Source organism: Oscarella lobularis, chromosome 10, assembly GCF_947507565.1.
Source record: "Oscarella lobularis chromosome 10, ooOscLobu1.1, whole genome shotgun sequence".
Classification (NCBI taxonomy): Eukaryota; Metazoa; Porifera; class Homoscleromorpha; order Homosclerophorida; family Oscarellidae; genus Oscarella; species Oscarella lobularis.
The window spans coordinates 3,124,377-3,146,701 of record NC_089184.1 but is presented as its reverse complement, the minus strand read 5'-3'; the positions used below and the strand labels follow the sequence as shown (position 1 = coordinate 3,146,701).

General features: G+C 44.6%; 2 protein-coding genes and 1 long non-coding RNA gene across 7 annotated transcripts; all 3 read right to left on the bottom strand.

Annotated features, from left to right (window-relative positions):
* Window positions 1–3,748: 3,748 nt before the first annotated feature.
* On the bottom strand, window positions 3,749–4,516 carry LOC136192005 (uncharacterized). The gene is made up of 5 exons (XR_010671088.1): window positions 4,411–4,516; window positions 4,113–4,312; window positions 3,992–4,058; window positions 3,890–3,942; window positions 3,749–3,836 (listed from the first exon to the last, which is right to left on the bottom strand). It is a non-coding gene; the product is annotated as an uncharacterized lncRNA (long non-coding RNA).
* Window positions 4,517–7,206: 2,690 nt separating this feature from the next.
* LOC136191710 (uncharacterized) lies at window positions 7,207–15,966 on the bottom strand. 4 transcript variants are annotated; one of them, XM_065980098.1, is made up of 21 exons: window positions 15,867–15,966; window positions 15,649–15,789; window positions 15,269–15,574; window positions 14,930–15,221; window positions 14,774–14,880; window positions 14,545–14,726; window positions 14,376–14,493; window positions 14,174–14,320; window positions 13,063–14,117; window positions 12,531–13,011; window positions 12,176–12,484; window positions 11,819–12,118; window positions 11,471–11,761; window positions 11,141–11,419; window positions 10,764–11,081; window positions 10,098–10,706; window positions 9,732–10,040; window positions 9,405–9,686; window positions 8,885–9,340; window positions 7,475–8,830; window positions 7,207–7,400 (listed from the first exon to the last, which is right to left on the bottom strand). In XM_065980098.1, the coding sequence occupies exons 1-21, from the start codon at window positions 15,901–15,903 to the stop codon at window positions 7,387–7,389; spliced, it is 7,389 nt and encodes a 2,462-aa protein (XP_065836170.1). In that variant the 5' UTR covers window positions 15,904–15,966; the 3' UTR covers window positions 7,207–7,386. The 4 variants fall into 4 exon arrangements, with proteins under 4 accessions (XP_065836170.1, XP_065836169.1, XP_065836171.1 ...); XM_065980097.1 differs by having other exon boundaries at window positions 7,207–8,830; XM_065980099.1 differs by having other exon boundaries at window positions 7,207–8,830; window positions 14,545–14,696.
* A 360-nt stretch (window positions 15,967–16,326) lies between these two features.
* LOC136191978 (uncharacterized) lies at window positions 16,327–17,512 on the bottom strand. 2 transcript variants are annotated; one of them, XM_065980423.1, is made up of 8 exons: window positions 17,407–17,512; window positions 17,233–17,309; window positions 16,991–17,058; window positions 16,905–16,944; window positions 16,758–16,853; window positions 16,544–16,654; window positions 16,430–16,493; window positions 16,327–16,374 (listed from the first exon to the last, which is right to left on the bottom strand). In XM_065980423.1, coding segments are annotated over exons 1-8 (477 nt in total). In that variant the 5' UTR covers window positions 17,426–17,512; the 3' UTR covers window positions 16,327–16,372. The 2 variants fall into 2 exon arrangements, 1 of the variants encoding a protein (XP_065836495.1); XR_010671075.1 differs by lacking the exon at window positions 16,327–16,374 and having other exon boundaries at window positions 16,385–16,493; window positions 16,544–16,853.
* Window positions 17,513–22,325: the final 4,813 nt, after the last annotated feature.

The window sequence follows — 22,325 nt, the reverse complement described above, 5'->3', positions numbered from 1 at the left end:
GAAGCCCAATTGTGTACGTTGCGGAGAGTGTAGCGGGACAACAATTCGGTATAATGCAGTAACGGCACTTCCTCCCTCACGTGCTTCGTTTGCATCACTACGTTAGTTTGCACGGGTCCTCTCCCTATGCACTAAGGTTTAGTTGGTGGCTGCTAGTAGGGTAGGATGGTTTGAGTAGTAGGCTTATAGCTCCTTTCCTCTTCACGTGCTTAGCCAGCAGCCGCCACGTGCTTTAGACCATTATTCAGTGGATTTTCAGGTAATCTAGGTTGATTAGTATATAGGCTTATTTTAGGTCAATGGATTTTAAGGTAATCTAGGTTGTTATCAAGTTCCTGCTTTCCTTTTTTTAGGGTAGTATAGTAGGTTTTTTTATTTGCGGGTTTTTGTTTCTTCCACAGGTTTTTATTTTTTCACAGGTTTCTTTTTTTCACAGGTTTTTATTTACAGGCTTTTATCACAGGTTTATTTTTTTGCAGGTTTTTATTTTCTTTACAGGTTTAGTTATTATTAGGTGTAATAAATAATAATTTTTAGTCTAGTTTTTTAAGAAATTTTCTGATTAATAATTTCGTTTTCTTTTTTAGAGTACGAGAATTTGAATTCAGCTGCTGGAGTATCAATGTGGAAAGCTAAGCGTTTTCTGTCAGGGTATCACGTCTTTTCACTGACACAATATTGTAGGTGAATCAAGAACGGAAGATAGCTGCAAAAGAATATTTTTTCGTGCATGTTTTTATAGTGTGCATGATAAATTGTGCATGATAAATAGTTGCATTCTTTTTTCTCCTGATCTCCATGTTATGGAGACAGGAGTTGCATGATCGGTTAGCTTAGGACTCGTCTATAAGCGCGCGCGTCTTCCGCGATTCTTCCCCGTATACCCGGTTTGGTGCATGGGAGCGTGCGTGGCCCTTTGCGCTAGAACAACGCAGAGACTCGCGGTAATCCCATGCAGCGTTTGTTTTCTCTCACGCGGAAGGAATAAGACAACAAATCAGTCCGGGGTTGTACTGAATCGTCACGTGAGTCGCTTTCTTCATCCAACTGTCGAAAGACGCGAGAAATGAGCGTCCTTTCTGCGTGAAAGTCCTGTTCTGCTCATTAGAAATGAAGAGTGGAGGTAGGAAAGCGCGTGAATGGACTCGACAGGCCCCCTTCGCCGTGTGCTGAGGTCTGGAAGCGCTAATGCCAAAGATCTCGCGACTTCTAGCGTTCTAATGAGAAGGTCGTAGCGCGCCAGACCCGAATCAACTTGCCTGCATTGTCTCCGACCTTTTTGTTTCGTATTAGAGCTCAAAACGGTGGAAGTACATGAACTCCAGCGAATTGGAAAACTGAAACGCGAGCAGCAGAAGCAGGAGCTCAGAGAGCAGGAATTGGCTGAAGCGTGAATGGAAACATGTAAGTCTTTATAGGAGAACTTTGAAAGAATTGCTAAATATTGCAAGAGACCTTTTTATACAGTATCTGAATTTTTCACTTATCTGTGCAAATAGATAGGCTAGATAGATAGATAGATAGATAAATAGATAGATAGATAACCATAAGCTAGATATAGCTCGCGGTTTTATTTATGAATCAACAGTGGGACTTTTCTGCCCTTTTTAACGTCATGGTATTGAATTATTCTATGCCAATTCATTTGAGCTAATATTAATCATTTTTCATTTTTTTGCAGTTATTGAAGTGACGAAGAGGTAGACCGCTGTCCCAACGTCCTCAGCATGACGGGTCGGTCCATCTGCCGGACTGCGGAGATTTGCATCTTTATTTCATAGATGCAGTCTCCTAAACTGCTTGTATGCCTCCTGGACAACGAGGCCATAGCGTCTAAACTGTCCCATCTCCTGGGTAGGCCTATATCAACTGCTGAAGCGGTTGTGCGGCCCCGAGCTGGAAAACTGCCCACTCACTAGGCGTGTATCTCTGGACGAGGCTACTATCTGTATTTGTAGTCTCTCTTGAAGAATGACGCCTAAAGCAATAAATGCTTGCTTGCCTATAGATTTTATCAATGGCAGCAGGCACATTCCCTCTGCCTTGGGATAAGCAATGAAGGCACCTGTAGGAACAGACGGTAACTGTTCCTCCTCAGGGGGCTAGGGTTAAAATCCCCTTCTTGTGGAAAAAGATGGGAACAGGTTGTAATTTTTTAGCTACTTCCGGGTTACTTCCGGGTATATGAAATAAAAATTTCGTTTTCATCATTCGCGCTATGAGTTGACGTGCGTGCCCTACACACTACTTTTATTCAAGTAACACCATTACACTTTTATGATGTAAAAAAAAGAGTTATCAGGTCGTGGAATAAAAAAGCAACAATGCATGCAAAAAAACGAATGAAGAAACAAACGAACTAAGGTAACTACAAAAACGAATAGCGCCTCCCTAATTTCATCCACTCCACTCTTCCTAAAAAATGAATAAATAGATAAGGAAGATAGGCGTTCTCCTACTTAGTCTCTCACCTGTAATTGAAGCATTCCCCATTGAAGCAGGCACCTCCTTTTGACAGCTGAGATGACGACGTAAAAGGCAACGGACATCGAGAAGCAACTAGAAACGGTGACGTCGTTGCGGCGTCGCGCCCCATTGAGAAGTGCAATCAGCGGTTCCTTGAACAATATAGATAAAAAAGTACCGAGATCTATAAATTTTAAGAAAATAATACCTTTGGTAGGTGGTAGCAAAGGCAGCATCCAAAAGAAATAAAAACGTAATATCGATTAATAGATCGTTTTACCATGATGCTCGATAGGGCTTGCTTGAAAGTCGGAATGCCACACGGAGAATTAAACATGTGGGTCGGACAACCTTAGAGAAAAATATCACAATCCAAAAAGTCTTCAGTATATCCTAAGTATACTCAAATCAAAAGTCGCCAGAACGTGTACCTAAGAAACCTGTGTTGAGAACGTGACTTTTTCATCATGCATATACCTAAGGATCTTGTGTTGAGAACGTGACTCTATCAGCGTGCATAGCCCTAAGAATCTTGCGTTGAGAATGTGGCTCTATCATCGTGCATTTTCCTAAGAATCCCGTGCTGAGAACGTGGCTCTATCATCATGCATATCCCTAAAGATCTTGTATTGAGAACGTGACTCTATCATCATGCATATACCTAGGGATCTTGTGTTGAGAACGTGACTCTATCAGCCTGCATAGCCCTAAGAATCTTGCGTTGAAAAGGTGGCCCTATCATCGTGCATTTCCCTAAGAATCCTGTGCTGAGAACGTGGCTCTATCATCGTGCATTTCCCTAAGAATCCTGTGCTGAGAACGTGGCTCTATCATCATGCATATCCTTAAGGATCTTGTGCTGAGAACGTGACTCTATCATCATGCAAATACCTAAAGATCTTGTGCTGAGAACGTGACTCTATCAGCCTGCATAGCCCTAAGAATCTTGCGTTGAGAACGTGGCTCTATCATCGTGCATTTCCCTAAGAATCCTGTGCTGAGAACGTGGCTCTATCATCATGCATAGCCCTAAGGATCTTTTGTTGAGAACGTGACTCTATCATAATGCATACACCTAAGGATTTTGTGTTGAGAACGTGGCTCTATCATCATGCATATCCCTAAGGATCTTGTGTTGAGAACGTGGCTCTATCATAAAGATCTTGTGTTGAGAACGTGACTCTATCATCATGCATATACCTAAGGATCTTGTGTTGAGAACATGACTCTATCAGCGTGCATAGCCCTAAAAATCTTGTACGCTTACCGACGTTGCATTCACCCAAATTCATCCGTTTCATAAAGTCCCTAGGGTGGTGATGTCTTCGGCTGCATCTTCGCTCTCTGATTGATATGAGGAGAGAAAAGAACTGAAGACAAAGTAAAATCAGATTCAAATAACAATCTATATGGTCTTCGCTACCTTGACGTAAAGAGATTTTGGATGAAGGAAATGATCCATAAAGTACATAACATCTACAAAAAAATTCAATATTACATATAAAACGTAGAGTCAATTTCGTACTGCGAGATCACACAGGCAACTGAATCCCATTGTTTCATAATAAAACATGTAGAATCGGAGAAATGAACTAAATGACAAAAAATTCAGAGATTCTAAAATCTTCACCTCGCGGATTTCCAACCTGCTAAACGCGTTAGATCGATTCTAATTCGCTAGCAAAACAGCCACGCGTGGCCAAATGGCTCGTGCGAGTCGAAATTCGCGAAGAAAAGAACCATAATTGTTTCGGGGACCCAAAGCGTACCTGTTCGTATTTTTGCGCCGTTTTTTCGTACTTCAGCGTGAGCTCTTGATCGCATCGTGCTTCGGAGTTGCAGATCGCTGCAAAAAAAACGAGGCAAAAGTGATCGGCGAAGGCCGCGTGGAGAGATTGCCATTTCTATCGCGACAAACGGGCTCCCGATCGCTTAGACGCTTACCGAACGCCGTCTCTTGCATTCTTCCTTAGCTTCCAAGCCGTCGTCGTCGCCGAAATCGCTCGTTTTCGTCTTCTACGCCACTCTTCGTTGCTTCTTCGAGATCACGTGTTCGGTTCCTGATGTCCCGTTCGTGGACAAGACCGCGAAAGCCGATCTACGATAGTCTAACCTAAACGTAAGACAAGAATCTGTGTGGAAAAGAAACGACGAACACGAGGCATCGTCCACCATCTTGAACTCGAGGCGAGAAAGCTTACGTCATTCATTGCCAGAAATAGAAATGCTGACTAAAATCATGACGCAACATGCAGTCAAACCGGTATTGGAACCGGTTTATATTTTCGCACCTATTCAGAAAAACCAATGAGAGCGCTAGGTGAACGCACGTGACCTTCACGGACCAATGAGAGTAATGGGTGGGGCTACGCTGTTCAAAAGGAACGCGCACACCGATTTCTCTTCAGTTGAGGCCTAGGGTGGGTGCGGCGCGGAGCAATCTGCGTCTTATCCTTGACGGACTGGCTCGGGAGATTGGCAAAAGGGCAGTCAGGATCGTTGGATCAGCGTGGCCCAGGATTAATCCCGTGCCGGAGCCTGTAAGCAGGGCAATGGGGGGCTTCGGCCTCGGTTCACGCACTGAGCAGAAAGATCGCTTATAAGTCTTATTGTTGCCAAACGAGCACGACCTGCGTTAGGCAGAGTGGGTACGGCTCGGAGGGAGTGTCGCAAGCGGTCTGGTTGCCGGCACTTATCTCACCAATTGGCGCGATTAGATTGCGGATGATCTGGCTCAGGAGACTTCGATTCAGGCATTGCACGTCCTTTCCTGTCGACTCCTACAAACGGTGGTCAGCCGCTCTCCTCTTCAGAAGCCCTGGTTCTTAGCTATATGCTTACCAATGTGGTCAGGTATCGTCGCGCCGGGGGATTCGGTATTAGGGGCCGACTACCCATCCAGGCGGATACTTATTGAGGGGGCCGATGAGGTCAATATACTCTCCCGAAACTTTTTGGAACCGGTGGTCATCGCTTTGCGGTGGCTGCCATGAGCTACGTAGCGTTCGAACCTCCCCGCGGTGTAGCTCGGGTAACGCTAATACGAACGCATTCAGAAAAGGTACGTACAGTAATCATTTTACAGTGACTAATAGGAGTTTGATTTTCAGATGGGGATGAAGATTGAACGTGCGACGAAACAGTCAAAGAAAGTTTGTTGGCGAAGACGTGCAGAACGCTCGGAAAGACACACAGCAAATAAGAATAAAAGAAAGGATGGTGCCGACGTTAGATATGATTTTGGCATGAACATAATGTAAAAATCGCTGTGCGTATTTGAAATAAATCAATTGAGCGCAATTTGAGTATGTGTCTACGCGCCGGGCGAATTACTTTTTGCGTCAGTTAAATGCGCTCCTAACGACCTACGGCATCTGACTGGCTTCAAAAACATGGACCTTGTCAAATAATCACTAAATAAAACCTTTTTCTAGTTGATACAACATCACACTTTTCTGCTAGCTATTTAAAGTTTCTGTGAAAGCGGACAACATTGAATTGAAAATCTTATTCGTTAAGTTAAAATATACCGCCAGCTCTAAAAAATGAAATTGAAAATTTTCCCCCTTGTCTTGTTTAAGTTAAACTGAATGCTGCGACTTTTTGGCTGAACTCGCATATTAGCGCGTAAGATTGTGCTAATTATATATAATTTGTGAAGTAGATTTTAAATGAATTACAATGCGAATGATCTAGTTAGTTGAGCAGTGACATGCCGGGCTATTCAATGTGCCGCTACATTGGCTAACCAAATCACTGCTTCCTATAGCAACACAGGTAAGTTCTGTCGCAGATTTGAAAGAACGATCAGTCCAGTGGAGAAGATATTGTCGTCATTGACACGGACATTGGAGGAGTGTCCGTGTGTAGGTAGAAGTTCATTAGTATCAAATAACAGTGATTACTCGTCAATTATATGTCGCTGACTACGTCATTTTGAAGTTGAATATACTCGTCAAAGAGAGCGGGACGTGACGACGGCACAATTACAACGAACGCACGATCGCCTCCTGTGCACTCATTATCATCTGATGCAGATGGAACACGAAACAATGACAACTGGCAACAAGGACGCCATCATTTTTCGATTACGTTCATGAAAGCAACAAAACCCGGGATGTCACAGAAGTGGCAAAGTAAGTGTTAGAAAAATAAAGACAATGATAAGGATTTTTTTGAGCGATCTTTGCTCGGCATCAAAAGAAAGACTATCAGTCTAATGATTACCTTTGTGCAAAAAATTCCTTGAGAATTGGATTCGCTGTCGGCTGGACAAAAAATGAAAAAAATCTTCCGTTTTTGTAGAGATCTTTAGTTAAGAAGAATACCGGGGGAAACGACATCCTCCAACAAATCTCTCTAGATGACTGGTAGACCATTTGAACGATCTTGATGCTCGCGCACTTCGCTTCGAAGTCGAGAACGAGAAAGAAGTCGAACGAAGGCATAGCTCGGCCAGCTATTGCTGTAGAGACAAGCGACGACCTTTCAAATGCAGAATCTAAGCAATAGCAATTGCCAAACTGGCTAAAAAGACGGAATAAGACGTAGAAGCTTGTAGCACAAACGGGATTTTAAAAAAGCCCGGACGTGGAGTATTATCTAATTTTACCCCAGTAGTGAACTGTAAAAATTGAAGAAACTAACTGCATCAAGCAACAAAACGTTTCTTTCGGACTCGCTGCTACCTCTAAGGAATCCAGGAACACTATATCAAGAAAGCCCAAATGTTGACATCGTTTTAATCACGCATAGACAGAAAATCGACATATAATAGAGCTACATCATTATTTAGTATCTAAAAATTACACAAATACAGTACGCAAAAAAATTCGACGACTCTCTAAGACACCTGACAGCATGTGGTGTTTTACCGAACGATTTTCTGCTGTCGCATGCGCGGTAAAATGGGTGCTATACCTATGACCTTCGACCTACAAGTAATGCTGTCAGCTCAGACAAAACACCTGTGCACGGCTGATTTTTCAAGCACTGGGATCATCCTTACCGGTTTTGGTTGCAGAATCCAAATCCTCTGTGCTTGCCATGACATTCACGTAAGTTGTCAAATTCGGAGAGGACAGTGCCTTCTCCTTCTTCTTTTTGTTGACCTCCTCGCGCTCTTTCTGTGAAACCTCCGCGTGCGTATTACGCTTCTGATCGCTCGGCGAAGAAGGATTGCCGCGATTCATAGTAATGACATCTGGCAACGAAGCGTTTTCTTCATTCATTGGATCTAATTCGGTGCCACGAGAAGTGAAAGAACTCATCGGCGTGCATTCCACCACCTTCGATTCGGTCGGCGACATATCTAAATGACCCGCAGATATGTCGCCCATATCTCTCATAGCTTGCAAGGCGTTCGCCACGTCACTTGACTTGATTCTATCAGACGGATCTCTCTCCCAGCAGCGACGCATGAACTGATAAACGGATTTGGGACAGAGCGAAGGACACTCCAAACTCAAGCTACCTTGAAGAATTCCGTCGATCACCTGCTCGTGGCTCTTACCAAAATACGGCTGATATCCAAAGACAAATATCTCCCATAGAAGAACGCCTAGTGACCAGGCGTCTGATTCGACTGTGTATTTCCCGTCGGTTATCGCTTCTGGGGCCATCCATCGAATGGGCATCGTACCGCCTTTACGACGATAGTACTCTTCTTGGTAAATATCTCTCGCCATTCCAAAGTCGGAAACTTTCACTGACAATTGATCGCCGTTTTCGCCGACAAGACAGTTTCGTGCGGCGATATCGCAATGAACGAACAAACGGGAAGCGAGATAGGCGACGCCGGCGGCCGCCTGAGCGGCGATGTCCACGAGTTGGGCGACGGATAGAAGAGAGCGCGGATGCGTCTCGATGGGACGTGCCTTTCGAATGTAGGCCTTCAAATCGCCGTGTTTCATGAGTTCAGTGATGAGATAGAGGGGTTCGTCGTGCGTGCATATTCCCAGAAGACGAACAATGTTCGGATGATCGAAGTCCATCATGATTTCCATTTCCTTACGAAAATCTTCAGCCGTCTCCTGCGATGATCCCTGCTTCATTGTTTTCACAGCAACTCGCGTTTTCTCTTCGCCTTTGAGGATTCCCGTTGCCCAGGCAAAATAGACTTTTCCAAATTGACCTTCGCCGAGTTCGTCTTCGATTTTGAGACGTTCCTTGCTGAATTGGAATTCGTCGTACGTTGGCCACTTCATGAGCCAGTGAGTTTGGCGTTGGTTTGGTAATTCTTGTAGCTGAATGACTTCCAATTTTGCTTGTATACGTCTTTTTTGCACGAAGACAATAACAATCACAAGTACGATGATTAACAGCGCTGCTACTGACGAAGCTATAGCAATGACAATTGTCATAGCTAAATGATCACGTGTAAGAAAGGTGAATAAGATAACGCTGTTTAAGTTTTCACCTGTGCCTTGTACTGTTTCAGCCGGCTTTGGAACAAAAAGTGTTTCTGACGTCGGCTGTGAAATAAATAGTCTTTCAGTCGGCTTTGAAATAAGTAGTGTTTTAGTTAAATTTGGAATAAAAAATGAGCAAAGATCGCTGCTCGGGCCGACGTTCTTTCGATTGCACTTAGAGTCACTTTCAGCTTGCAAAGTTACCGTGTACCACTGGTCGAAGTCAACGGTAGATTTTTTAATCTCTACGATATTAGATTCGTCGACCGATTTTCCGACATACAAGGTAGTATCATTATAAACTTGACTAACGCTGGTTTCGTTTCCTTTGAACAAATTGACACGGTATCCCTGACGTTCACCACGCCAGTCAGACATAGGAATGTCCGTGTATTTCAATCGAATCTCAGTTCCATTATCGCCAAGATGTTCGCACGTAAGATTGAGAGCCGCAGATCGAGGAGCTGTGACAAACGATATTAATTAATTAAACAACGTAGTCCAATTGTTATGTGAACCGATGCGTACCTTCACCGCAGGTGAAAACAAGTAGAGTCCCAGGCAAACCCGCTCCTCGCCCGGAGTACGCTCGAATACTTACGGTATACGGATGATATGGTTCCAGACCAAAGAATTCCGCTTCGCCTGTCACCTTTGAAGTATTGTATACGGACGTATTGTAAATTTCATCGTGAACAAACGATATTTTTGCGTCTACTCGAAATAGAATTCCATTAGGCTCGACTGTCCATTTGACTTTTATCCACGTCAAATTCCGCTCAACCAAAAAAATGTCAGGTGCATTAGGTACTGGCAAAAGATATGATTATTTAAACAAAGAAATAAATAACAAACCTCCTTCTCTAGTTCTGTTTCTTCCAGAAGCGTAAAGCCCTATCCCACTGACACCACATGTTTCTGCAGCGATTTCTACGTGATACTCGGTATACGGCGCTAGTCCTTGAAGCAGCGTTTCGTGATTTCCAGCGTTAATATCTTCTATAGACCATTCGGCATTGGGAATATTCTTCTTAGAGTACCGTACAACGTAGTTGCACACCGCGCCGTTCAAATCAGATTTCAAAACCGCAATCCAACTCAGAAGAAGAGTGGAGCTTTCTTCCGTTCGAATAACAGTGAAATTACGCGGAGCAGAAGACGGAGCTAAACAACAATGTAAAGAAAGCATCCATTTAAAAAAGGTCTTTGATATTATCTTACCAGATGGAGGTGTCTGAAAGACATGAAGATCAGAGGCACTTCCGAGCGACCCGTCCGCAAAACCGGCAACAAGCTTAACGGAGTAAAGCGTATTTGCCAGCAATTCTTCAACAGTTGCACTAGTCTTATCCTTATTGACAACTCGCTTAGTGAATGAAGTAGGTCCGTCTAGTTGTGTAACACTAAGTGTATAGTTCAGCAGACCCTGATAGTGCCACGGTCGTTCCCAAATTAACGTTACTGACGTTGACGTAAGATTAATATGATTGACGTTGCCCGGATACGAAGGTTCAGGATCTAGAAATTTTGAAAATTCGAATATCTGCTCGCTAGCCGCTCCCCTTCCCGATGATGTGATTGCTCGTACAATGACGGAATAATTTACCGGGAACTGGAGTCCTTCAACGTTTTGAAATCGCGCCTCTGCATTGATCACGTCGATCACGTGGATAATTGTTATCGTTTTTGGCGTTCCCGTTTCGTTAGCCCACTGCGTGGAAATTTCGTAATCAGTTATAATGCCGTTGGGTTTCTTCGGCGGAGACCACGAGACGATTAGAGACGCGTATCTCGTTGCAAATACACGAACGGCATCAGGAGGACCCGGCTCTAAATGTACCCCAAATCAAATCAAAAAAAATAATCAACGTTGTCAGTAGATCCTACTTCCTTCATTGCTGCGAATGACAAGTAGCTCAGAACTAGGACCTACATTGAAATTGTGAAGAATGTTAAAGGCTCGCATGGAGAACTGATACTCTGTGTATCCCGTCAAGTTGGAGACTTTCCATCGAAAGAATCGGCCAACCGGCAAGTCAAGTTGGCCGGGGAGCAGATCCACGTCTTGTCGAAATCCTGTTGCCGTTTCAGCAATGCAATATCTATAAGCTATTCGACCGTTTGGAGAACTGGGCGGCTCCCATTTGAGAAGGACGGACGACTCGTCGACGTCAGAAATTCGAAACGATTCAAGCGGCCCGGGAGCTGTGACAAAGAAAATATTATTCACATGCATTATTATTAGCCCCTGCTACAACACCTACTTCCTTCGAGTGTATAGGCAACTGTGACGGCACTTGCATTGCCACCTTCGGCCTTCACTTCAATTTGATAGTAAGTGTATGGAGACAAACCCGTGAGTACGTAAAACTCATTTGTCGTCGTCACGTTCTGTTTCCCATCATCTGCGACACCGTACATGATTACGTAGCGGGAGATGTTGACGTAGCCCGAGCCGTTGCCAAATGACGGAGCAAGCCACGACACTAAAATGCTATCCGACGTATTAGACGTTGCATTCAACTCTTGTGGAGCACCAATAACTAAAACAAACGCATGAGTATATAATGAAAGTAAACAACTTATTGACTAACTTCGCTTTAAAGTTGCGACGTAAACGGCTTCGGTTCGTTCGCCTAATCCCTGCGACGTTCTCGCCCGCATGTAGATTGAATAGTTTGTTCCTTCGACAAGGTTTGTCAAGATTGTGTTGCTCTCGCTTCCTTGATCCGTGAAATCGGCCGCAGAGGAACGATTTGACGAGTACAATACAAAAAAGCGATAGTCCAATATCCTGCCGTTAGGTTTCGACGGCACCTTCCAGCTCACTGAGATCGCCGTCACACTCGCAGCGTCAGCTCGTTTTAATAAAGGAGGCCCAGGAACTACACAAAAAATTAACAAAAAGAAAATTCTCTATAATTAAAATTGTCGTTATTTACCGCCTTCGCTTGTTTGCACGATAAGACCGTCACTGACCGGTCCAGGGCCAATGTTCGTTCTACCGCTCACTTTGATGACGTAAGATGTGTACGGTAAAAGACCGCTAAGCGTAGCCGACGTTTCCGTTCCACGCACCTCAACAGTTTTCTCCGGCTCGTCGAACTTCTGAGCGAAATATGTGACGACGTATTCGCGAAGGACGCCGTTACGACTATATTTAGGTATCTCATTCCAAGAAATCGTAACGCTGCTTTTGGTAGCGTCAATCACCGAAACATTGCACGGAGACACATCGGGAACTACAATTAGTTATTAATTGCATGTAGAGAAAAAAATCATGTGTATACTCTTCTCACCGTCTTCCGGAGTGGTGAAGTCGTAGTAAGCTGACGGCGGCCCGAAGCCAATTGCCGTTGCCGCGCTCACTCGCGTTCGAAGTTTTTGTCCCGAGGGGAGATGGTTCACCGCCGTGGTCGTGTGAGGTGCGTCGACGCCGATTTCGGCTTGGGCCAAAACCCACTGACCTTCTTTCTCAATTTCGACCATCACTTTGTATCCCGTGATATCGCCATTCCGATAAAACAGATCAGGTGGTTTCCAAGCAATTTGAGCTATTCTATTAGGTCGAGTCGTAACAGCAATATCAATAGGACTCCTTTCCGGACCTATGAAAAATTGACTAAATTCTCTCTAATTAAATAATACACTTACTGTCTTCTTGCGTCTTCGTCTCCTTGGGTGCACTCAACCCAAAGGTATTGCCCTCAAACGCTTCTATTTGGACTTGATATATAGTGTCAGGTCTTAAATCCTCGACCTGGGCTTCACGCTGCGATTCGTCAACGCTGACTTCGAAACAAGTGACACATTTTGCCGTTTCTAAATCCTTCTGACAAGCAAACACAAGAAAACTCGTTGAAGAGCTGCTTAGAGACCATTTAACCGTAATCGCTCTTCTAGCTGACGTCAAGCGTTCGAGTGTAGGAGAAATTGTCGCTGTCATTGGTGCAGAAATTGTAAATTTTTCCCACTTGGATTTCAATCCAGATCGGCTAGTCGCTTGAATTTGCAGGTTAAACCCGTTGCCGTTCCAAGACGCCTCAAATCCTTTAAGCTCAGACTTGAACCTTTTCAAACGACAAACACCGTCGAGAGCGCAATAGCAGAACTTGTCACGATCGCGACATTGTAGCTTAACAGATCCTATCAGCTACAATCGTACGAATTTTAAAGAGCCGCTCACCTGAGATTGTGAATCGATTTGGCCGCTTGTCGTTAAACTCTTCCACTCAATCGTTTCGATTCCGCTCTCTTCATCCATTGCGGTCCCTTCGAGAGTGTAGACCGATCGATTTCCCTCTCTCAAGCAAAGATCTAAATCTCTGATTGAACTATGCTCGCCTTTCCATATGTTAACGTCGGAGATCGTCGGCTGAGTAAAGTCCGTGTAAAACAACGCTGAACTGTGCGCTTGGTGTCCAAAAACATCAATCGCGGTTACATCTACTCGGTAAGTTTCGCCAGATTGAAAAGGCTTCGAATGAAGAAGATAGACCCAGCGCTGTTCCACAGCAGTGAAAGTTTGAGACGCAATTAGAGAGTTGTTCTGATAAAGAGTCACTTCGAAGGACATGATTCCAGAGTCATTATACGTTGGGATGCCGGAGAACGAGAGCGGTGACACGATAAAGTCGTCGCCAGTCTGGAGTCGTTCAATGCGATACAGCAGTGACGGATTCGTCTTGATGTACGAGTTGTAAAAATGATTTTCCCAGCTAACATTAAGATGTCGTCCATTTCGATCCGTTTGCCAGTGTGAGTTACCAGTAGTCGACGAAAAGTGAAGCATATGACGAGTCGATATTGCAACCGAAGAGCCTTCCGCTTTGTCAACTAAGACGTAACTTCGAACGACGCGGGACGTATAGGAACCGTGAGTAACCGTCAATTCAATCATATTCATTCCGGAAGGAACATAAGTTTGAATGGGATCAGGAACGGGCTGACTCCTGATAGGGTACGAATTAATAAAGTGAGAGAGCTTCTTGAGAAAGCTGCCTTGACTCTCAAGAACAAGAACATAGACTTTCCACGTATACGTTAGTGGACAGGCGAAGAAGCACGTCCAACCGTTCCAATACACCTTGACGCGGTTACGTACAGCAGTGCTACCGGAGACTATCGTTGGGCTGACGTGAAGAGGAGTGGGCTCCCGCGACGGCTGAGCCACGTCGCTGCACCCACGTGGCCATCTCGGAGGAGGATCGAGGCAGTTGAAAGGAGTATAGTCAATTTCATCTATTATAGAAAACAAGATGACATAGTGTTACAAACCAACTAAAGATGATTCGTACCAAGACATTCGGTGATGTTATCAAATCGTTTTAGTGATCGAATGCACGTTTCGCAGTTCTGCCCGTATGCGCCGTCGAGACACAAACATTGCCCGGTCGTCAGGTTACAATTCTCGTTAAACGATCCATTCAAAAAACATTCGCAAACTGAAAACGTACAAACCTAACACTTAGCTGTTAATTTATTAAAGAGACGTTTTACCTCGCTGAGCTGTACGTGCTTTGACTATGGAAGTACGAGGACCTTCTCCTGCTCCTGTGACAGCTTGCATCCACACTGAATACTCGTTAAGAGGCTCCAAGTTTGATATAGTGAAATTCTATATAAAATCCCGTTAGATTGAGATTATTAGTTTAAGTATAGGTCATACTGTAGAATCTGGAGATGAGGTAACATGCAGCACTAATGATTCGCCTTCTTTTTGATAGTAAATTACGTATTCCTTCAACATTCCGTTGATTTCGTTACACGATACTTCGTTCCACTTCACTAATAGCTCCTTTCCTCCGGGGATATCGAACACTGACATATTCCGTGGAGCACCGGTTGGTTCTATTTCTTAATAATTAAATATAATGCGTATATTTAGTTTGTCTTACTGCTTTCTGCTGTCAAAACAACGTCAGACGTCGAATTGCTTACGTATACATATCCTAATGACTCGTCTTTAGATAGTGCGTAAACATAAACGTTGTACCACGAATAACTAGAAGCAAGTCCTAAGAGCATCAAGGAGAGAAGATAAAGATTAGAACCTCGTCAAGTTGGTGATCACAAACTCAGTTCCGTTCTTCAAGAAATTCATTTCGCTACGATAATTGCAGTCACACATCATTTGAATAGAAGCTTCATCGTAACTGCTGAAAAGCCTATTACTAAAGTAGCCGTGGAAAGAACAATTGAGAGTCATCTGTATTCCCACAAACAATCCATTGACATCCCTTGGAGACGGGTTAGACCAAGTCACTTTGAGATCAGCCAGACCGTCAATGCTTGAACTTGAACTGACGTTCTGGATAGAAAGAACAACCGGATTTGCAGGACGAGCTAAAGAACAACTAAATAAGAATGACAAATATTTTTCATTTACAAACCTGCGTAAGTTCTCTCAGAAAGATTCGCAGAGAAAGGACCCGGACCAACGCTTGTATAGGCGCGAATTTTGACGTCATAAACTACGTACTCTTCCAGGCCAGAAAGAATCAAAGAATTAACGCTTCCGCTGACATTGACAGAATGTATGTTGGTATCGAATTCGTCTCCTACGTAGTTAACCTCATAAGCAATAATCGCACCCTTCCGATTGGAGATCGAGAGAGTTTCCCAACGAATGATTAGCCAAGCCGGACTCCAGCCGGCACGATACCGAGAAACTGACAAAAGACGCGGTGCTTTAGGAACTACGAGAAGGTCAATCACGGAATTACAATGCCAATATGAATTATCTATCTGACCGTTCTCTTTCGGCCATTACCTGGTTTCGCAAGTGGTTCAAGTGTCGACTTTGCTGCTCTTGTTGTTGTTTTTGTTGCTCCTGGCACCGTTTCATTCGTCTGCGAAGTCGTCGACAAAAGCAGCAACGTGAAGACAAGAACGACGCGCAAATCCGCGCGTCCTAACAAAACAATGATATCATGCTAGTCACGTGTATGGAATGCCCCCTATAAGTAATACGACCTTCGTGTGTCTCACCTTGTCCTTCGACGAACAGTCCAATCTGTTCGACCATGACTTGATTCGCACGTAGAGTTGACGCGTCACGGTAGTCAAACTTGCTTCACCTCCGTTTCCCGTACCCAATCAGGCGAGAAGATCGAGGGCTAGCTCACTAGAGACAAAGTATGAAACCTGACGAATGCAGGTGCGGACAATTAGGGGATTTTGGCGCGCTAGCAGGAGAGCCGAAGTACGCGTGGTCGCGGTTGGGGAGGACGGTAAGGGTATGACAAGCAGACGTCGATCGCTTCCTCTCTAATCGAGTCTGGCTAGACACACAAATATTTATTTACTCCAGGCCATCTGGCTATGAAAAACGCCAGATGGCGTCGTTACCAAGCCGAGTCTTCCGCAAACGCAAATGAAAAAGTTCTTTCCGTGAAGCGTGCTGGGAGACTGTTTAATCAGAGCACAGCTGAACCGTGAGACACTCTACCGCCGACTGTAAAGTATTTGGAATCTGCACGACCAACAACAGGACATTCTGAAATTGATAAAATGAAGATTGTTATATTTATTATTGATAAAAGATTGTATACAATGACATCCTGACGAGGTCTGAAAATCGCAATTTCGGAGAAGTAAAAGTGTCACGCGTACGACCTATAAAAATAAATCAACATCCAAATATTCTTCATGTCCCAATTGTATACCTGATATCTTCTCTTTCGATTGGTTTCTGCGTCATCATGGTAACACCAGACGGCGATCCCTTCCACAAGGCGAATATCCGGAACCCCGAAATAAGCCAATGACGTCATCGCCTAAAAATAAATAATTAAAATACGACGTCGCTTTTTTTCCCTCACGCTCCCTGACTGCTCATCGGGGAGTCGCATTCATAAGCCATTTCCTCGTAGTTCGCACCCTTCTATTGTTCGCTTCTCTTTGCCTACTTCGGCTGCATCTTCCCACTCTGATTGATATCGTCGGATTGATCCAAGCGTCGAGGAGAGAAAAGAACTGAAAACAAAGTAAAATCAGATTCAAATAACACTCTATGGTCTTCGTTACCTTGACGGATGAAGGAATTGATCCAGAAAGTACACGACATCTAAAAAATTCAATATTACATATAAAACGTAAAGTCAATTTCATACTGCGAGATCACACAGGCAACTGAATCCCATTGATTCATAATAAAATATGTAGAATCGGAAAAAAAGACCTAAATGACAAAAAATTCAGAGATTCTAAAATCATCACATCGCGGATTTCCCACTTAAACGCGTTAGATCGACTCTAATTCGCTAGAAAAACAGCCTCGCGTTGTCAAATGGCTCGTGCGAGTCGAAATTCGCGAAGAACAGAATCATAATTGTTTCGGGGACCCAAAGCGCACCTGTTCGTATTTTTGCGCCGTTTTTTCGTACTTCAGCGTGAGCTCTTGATCGCATCGTGCTTTGTAGTTGAAGATCGCTGCGAAAAAACGAGGCGAAAGTGATCCGCGAAGGTCGCGTGGAGAGATCGCCTTTTCTATCGCGACAAACGGGCTCTCGATCGCTTAGACGCTTACCGAACGCCGTCTCTTGCATTCTTCCTTAGCTTCGAAGCCGTCGTCGTCGCCGAAATCGCTCGTTTTCGTCTTCTACGCCACTCTTCGTTGCTTCTTCGAAATCACGTGTTCGATTCCTGATGTCCCGTTCGAGGACAAGACCGCGAAAGCCGATCTACGATAATCTAACCGAAACGCAAGACGAGAATCTGTGTGGAAAAGAAACGACGAACACGAGGCATCGTCCACCATCTTGAACTCGAGGCGAGAAAGCTTACGTCATTCATTGCCAGAAATAGAAATGCTGACTAAAATCATGACGCAACATACAGTCAAACCGGTATTGGAATCGGTTTATATTTTCGCACCTATTCAGAGAAACCAATGAGAGCGCTAGGTGAACCCACGTGACCTTGACGGACCAATGAGAGTAATGGGTGGGGCTACGCTGTTCAAAAGCAACGCGCACACCGATTTTCCTTCAGTTGAGGCCTAGGGTGGGTGCGGCGCGGAGGAATCTGCGTCTCATCCTTGACGGACTGGCTCGGGAGATTGGCAAAAGGGCAGTCAGGATCGTTGGATCAGCGTGGCCCACGGATTAATCCCGTGCCGGAGCCTGTAAGCAGGGCGATGGGGGGCTTCGGTCGGTTCACGCACTGAGCAGAAAGATCGCTTATAAGTCTTATTGTTGCCAAACGAGCACAACCTGCGTTAGGCAGAGCGGTCAGGCTGGGGCATAAAACGTACCGTGGAGGGGGGGAAAAGAGGGGAGAAGAAAAAGGAAGGAAAAGAAGTTTAAAAATAAAGTAGAAGGCGGAAAAAAGGTTCTTATAGCATTTCGCACCTTGCCAGTTAACGGGCGACGTTTTTTAAGCCGCTACGGCGCGATTCGCTAACAGGTGTCGCACGTCATGTGACTAAGTAGCGCACTGTACCACTTCCGCTCGTTCTGCACAAGGGATAGAACGCGAAAAAAGAGTAAAATCATGATGTAGAGCTTAGCTTTAATGTTAGTTTTAATATTTAGGCAGATTAAAACAAATTCAGGACATTATGCATTTCCGAGCTAGAGGGCGCATGCGTTCTTTTGTTTACAAACTTCCGAGTCCTCGTGCTAAACCTCGTGCTGAATTCCTTATCCTGCTTCTGCCTTTTCAACACTGCAATGTCGAAGAAACACCGCGCGCTTCCCTCCCACGTGTGGGAAAAGAGGCTACAAAGTTTTGCGGAGGAGAAACGCTCGTTTGGACGAGGAGAACTACCGCCTAAAGCGTCAGAGTACGCGAAGAAGATCGAGCGCATTAAATCTTGCCCAAAACACGGAAATGCGCACGACATCGACGTGCTAGGAAAGCCGGTAGCGTGCAAATGCGGCTATCACGCCCGACAGCCTAAGGTGAGAGAACACGTGTGTCGGAGTCTGAAGGAAGTTACCTGTTCATGTAGCAGGCCCTTGGTCTCTCCGCAGCCGCCACCACCGCCGCTGCTGCTGCCGCCACCTCGCCCAATTTCTCAGGCTCCGGGACGCCCGCTAGTGGAGAATTTGACTCGATTGCGGACGAAGATTTGGCAAATATCAGGCTAGATTATCCGGTAAGAGTAATCGCGAGTTTTTGAATTACCCGAGCCGTGACTTTGAATGCTTGTTGTAGGTACAACAGGAGAAAAACAAATCTACTAGCTCAGCCGGGAAAGCAGGAAGAGCGTCTTTGGCAACTTCAAGCGCATCTCTTGTACGAACATGCTGACAAAAATATCATATTGGTTTTAGAGTGAGCCAGTCAAGTCTTACAAGGATAGGTGTCCCAAAGCGTGGCAAGAGCGCGTCGCTGACGCCGATCTAGAATGGATTGGAAAGGAACTGTTTAAATCCAGAGGACATCAAATCGACAACATAACTAAGGAATGGTGGCTTCCCCCGGCAGTGCCGCTTACTTCGACAAGCAAACCTTCTCCTGGAAGATACTTCTTGCGACGTCTTTTCTTGTGGATGCCAAGAAGAATTAGAAATTTCAAGTTTACCTGCCCAAATTGTCAAATCGAAATGCATTCAAAAGGGGTCCACGCAAGAGTGAGAAGGGTCCTTGACGTGAAGGACTTCTACTACTTGGCGTACGAGTGGATGGGGTGCCCACGCTGCCACAAAATCTACAAGGCATGCGATCAGAATGTTCTAGAACAGCTTCCGGATTACATCCGCCAGACCTTTCCGTGTGTACTGTCTTTGATCTACGCATGTGATAAGGTCGTTCTGAATTTTCTCCGTTCCCGCACTCTCGGCAACAGCCCTTTTGTCCTGTACAAAAATCTGCGGGAAATGCACGACGAGGAATGGAAGCAACGTGCCCTTACCTACCTCACTGATTGCGACCGCCACAAATCAGGTGTACTGGGAATGATAGGATCGTCCGATTGCTCTTATGAAGAGCCACCGCCGCCGGCGAAAGTGGGAGGTGCAAGGTGGCTTACGGAGACCTATGTAAGGCAAGTTTGGAGTCGGATGTCTGTCGTACTACGAGCTCTAACCTCAACATTCGGATCAATCCTCAAAATCGACTCAACTGCAAAAATTTGTAAGAAGTTTCGTGGAAAGGACGCAAATTCGGCCAAGTGGGCAACAAATGTTGGCAATGAAAAAGGTGAAATACTGCAATGCGTCCTCACCGAATCAGAATCATCCGAAGCGTTACAGCCGCTTGCAGATGGTCTCATGAAGCGCTACAAGGCTGCAAACGTAGCTGCTCCAGTTCTTCTGTACACAGACAGGGACTGCTGCGGTCGCCGAGGCTCAAGGTTGAACGCACTGTTTCACGACTGGCCTGAACTCATTGTGCTTTTGGATATCTGGCATTTTATGCGACGTATTGCTCTTGCCTGCCAAAGTGAAAACCACGCTCTCTACCCCATTTTCATGAAAAGACTGTCGCGCTGTATCTTTGAGTGGGACCCAGTCGACGTGAAGGCGCTGGTGAAGGCAAAAACAAATGAGATGAAAAGCAAAGGCGTTACCCCGTCAGAAAAGGCTGTTCGATCTTCGCTAACAAGAGACGAGTTGGCGAGACATTGCAAAAGGCGCACAAGAGAGGAACCCGAGATTGTTAAAGCCATCGAAGAGCTTCTATTGTCTATGGCTCCTGCAGCCGATAGCTTTGGCGTCAAACTTCTCAATCCTAAGGCCACAGAAGTGTGGCTGAAAGAAAAAAAACACGTCAAATGCATTCAAGACCCAGTCGATATTCCCTTGTACGCTAAAGTGGGAGAAATACAAAGAGGGGGAATGGCCTTGCCTCACTACCGATGTGCTCGAGGAACGACCTCTTTAGAAAGCTTTCACGGCCACATTGTGAAGTTCATTCCGGGGAGCACCGCGAGTGCAAGAAATTTGCACGCTTACCTGATTGAAGGCATTAGCCGATGGAACGCCGACCGGGTTTCAAATAGTCAAGGAACCTATGACATTAAACTGCAGACAAAACTTAATGAAAAAAGGTTAAAATCTAAATAATCAATTTACTGTACTTATCTGATGCTCTCTATGCAGCGAACAAATTCTTGGCAAGCCTTTGCTTCCGTGGTTTCATCCACCAAATAAGTGGACAGGCGAGGTTTTCGGAGTGCAATACTTGTACAATCAGAGTGGGAAATGCCTTGAGACGATCACTGAAGAGGCGGAAAACAACGAAGTAGAAGATTCTGATGCTGATGAGGATAAGGATGAGGGTGAGGGTGATGCCGATTTGGCGGATGATATTGCTGAAGAGGATGCAGTAAACGAAGCCGGGGAAGGCACCGAGCATGATGCACCACTATTGTTTGTATCAAGCGATGAAGATGATGATGACGATGATGAAAGAGAAGAAGAAGAAGACGACGGCGATAAGGTAACAACTGACTCGAATAATGCCTGAAATTAATTAATTAATTAATTAATTAATTAATTAATTAATATGTACCTAGGATGGCTCTGTCCGCCTGGATTCCCTTGGAATCCCAGACTGGGATAAAGTTGACAAACTGGTTGAGGCTATCCTGTCTCTAACTGATTTTGCTATTTCAACAAAAGATGCCGAAAATATTCTACAACTTTATAATAATCTGCCGGAATTCGACTTAAAAGCCAATCACTTACACGCAGCGTCAGTTCTCTGCCTTTGCACGGCCGCTTCTCTCAGTCAAAACAACATCGTGCAGGAATTCCCACTGACGATCATTTGAAGAGGTAGTAAGCTATAGCATCAATTAATAAAATTACTAACAAACTTTATTTTTGACACTTGTCATAATCTATTTCAGGTGCTTTCGCTCAGGAGGAGAGCCAGCAATGAGTCCCGCAAAGAGTCGGGTGGTTGAATTAATTTGCTATCGTCTCTGCGGAGAAATAACTCAGCCAAGGCGAGAAACAGTGGATGGCCATACCACCTTAGTGTCACGCTGGAAAAGAATACTCAAAAAATACGCCATTTACCGTGGGAAAATTTGCAACAACTTCCTGCTAATCAGCTCCGGCTTGACTCTCTACAACATAAATCAAACAACCCTGTCCAGATGGTACAAGAGTAGAAGAAGACAGGAACAGATCAGCTCATGCTTGCAGAGCATCACCCCACCATCTGCAAACTTGCGTGCAGAAGAACGTCTTCTTGATCCCCGACCCAACCTTCCTGAACAAATTCCACATGACCCAGTTGAATTTGACGAACCTCAAGACAAAAGCGGTCAAGCAAATGTTAAAGGTAAGAAAAATGTAAATATAGCTCTATAAAAACACAATTTAATATTGATTAATTAATTAATTAAATTAATTAATTAATAATTAATTTACTCCATACATTTTAAACAGCAAGTCACGAACTAAATTACGTTTTAGGAAAAAAGCGAAGAGCAGAAAAGCGAAGAGCAGTGACAGTCAACTCAGTCGAGCCGACGAAAGCAGACGCGTT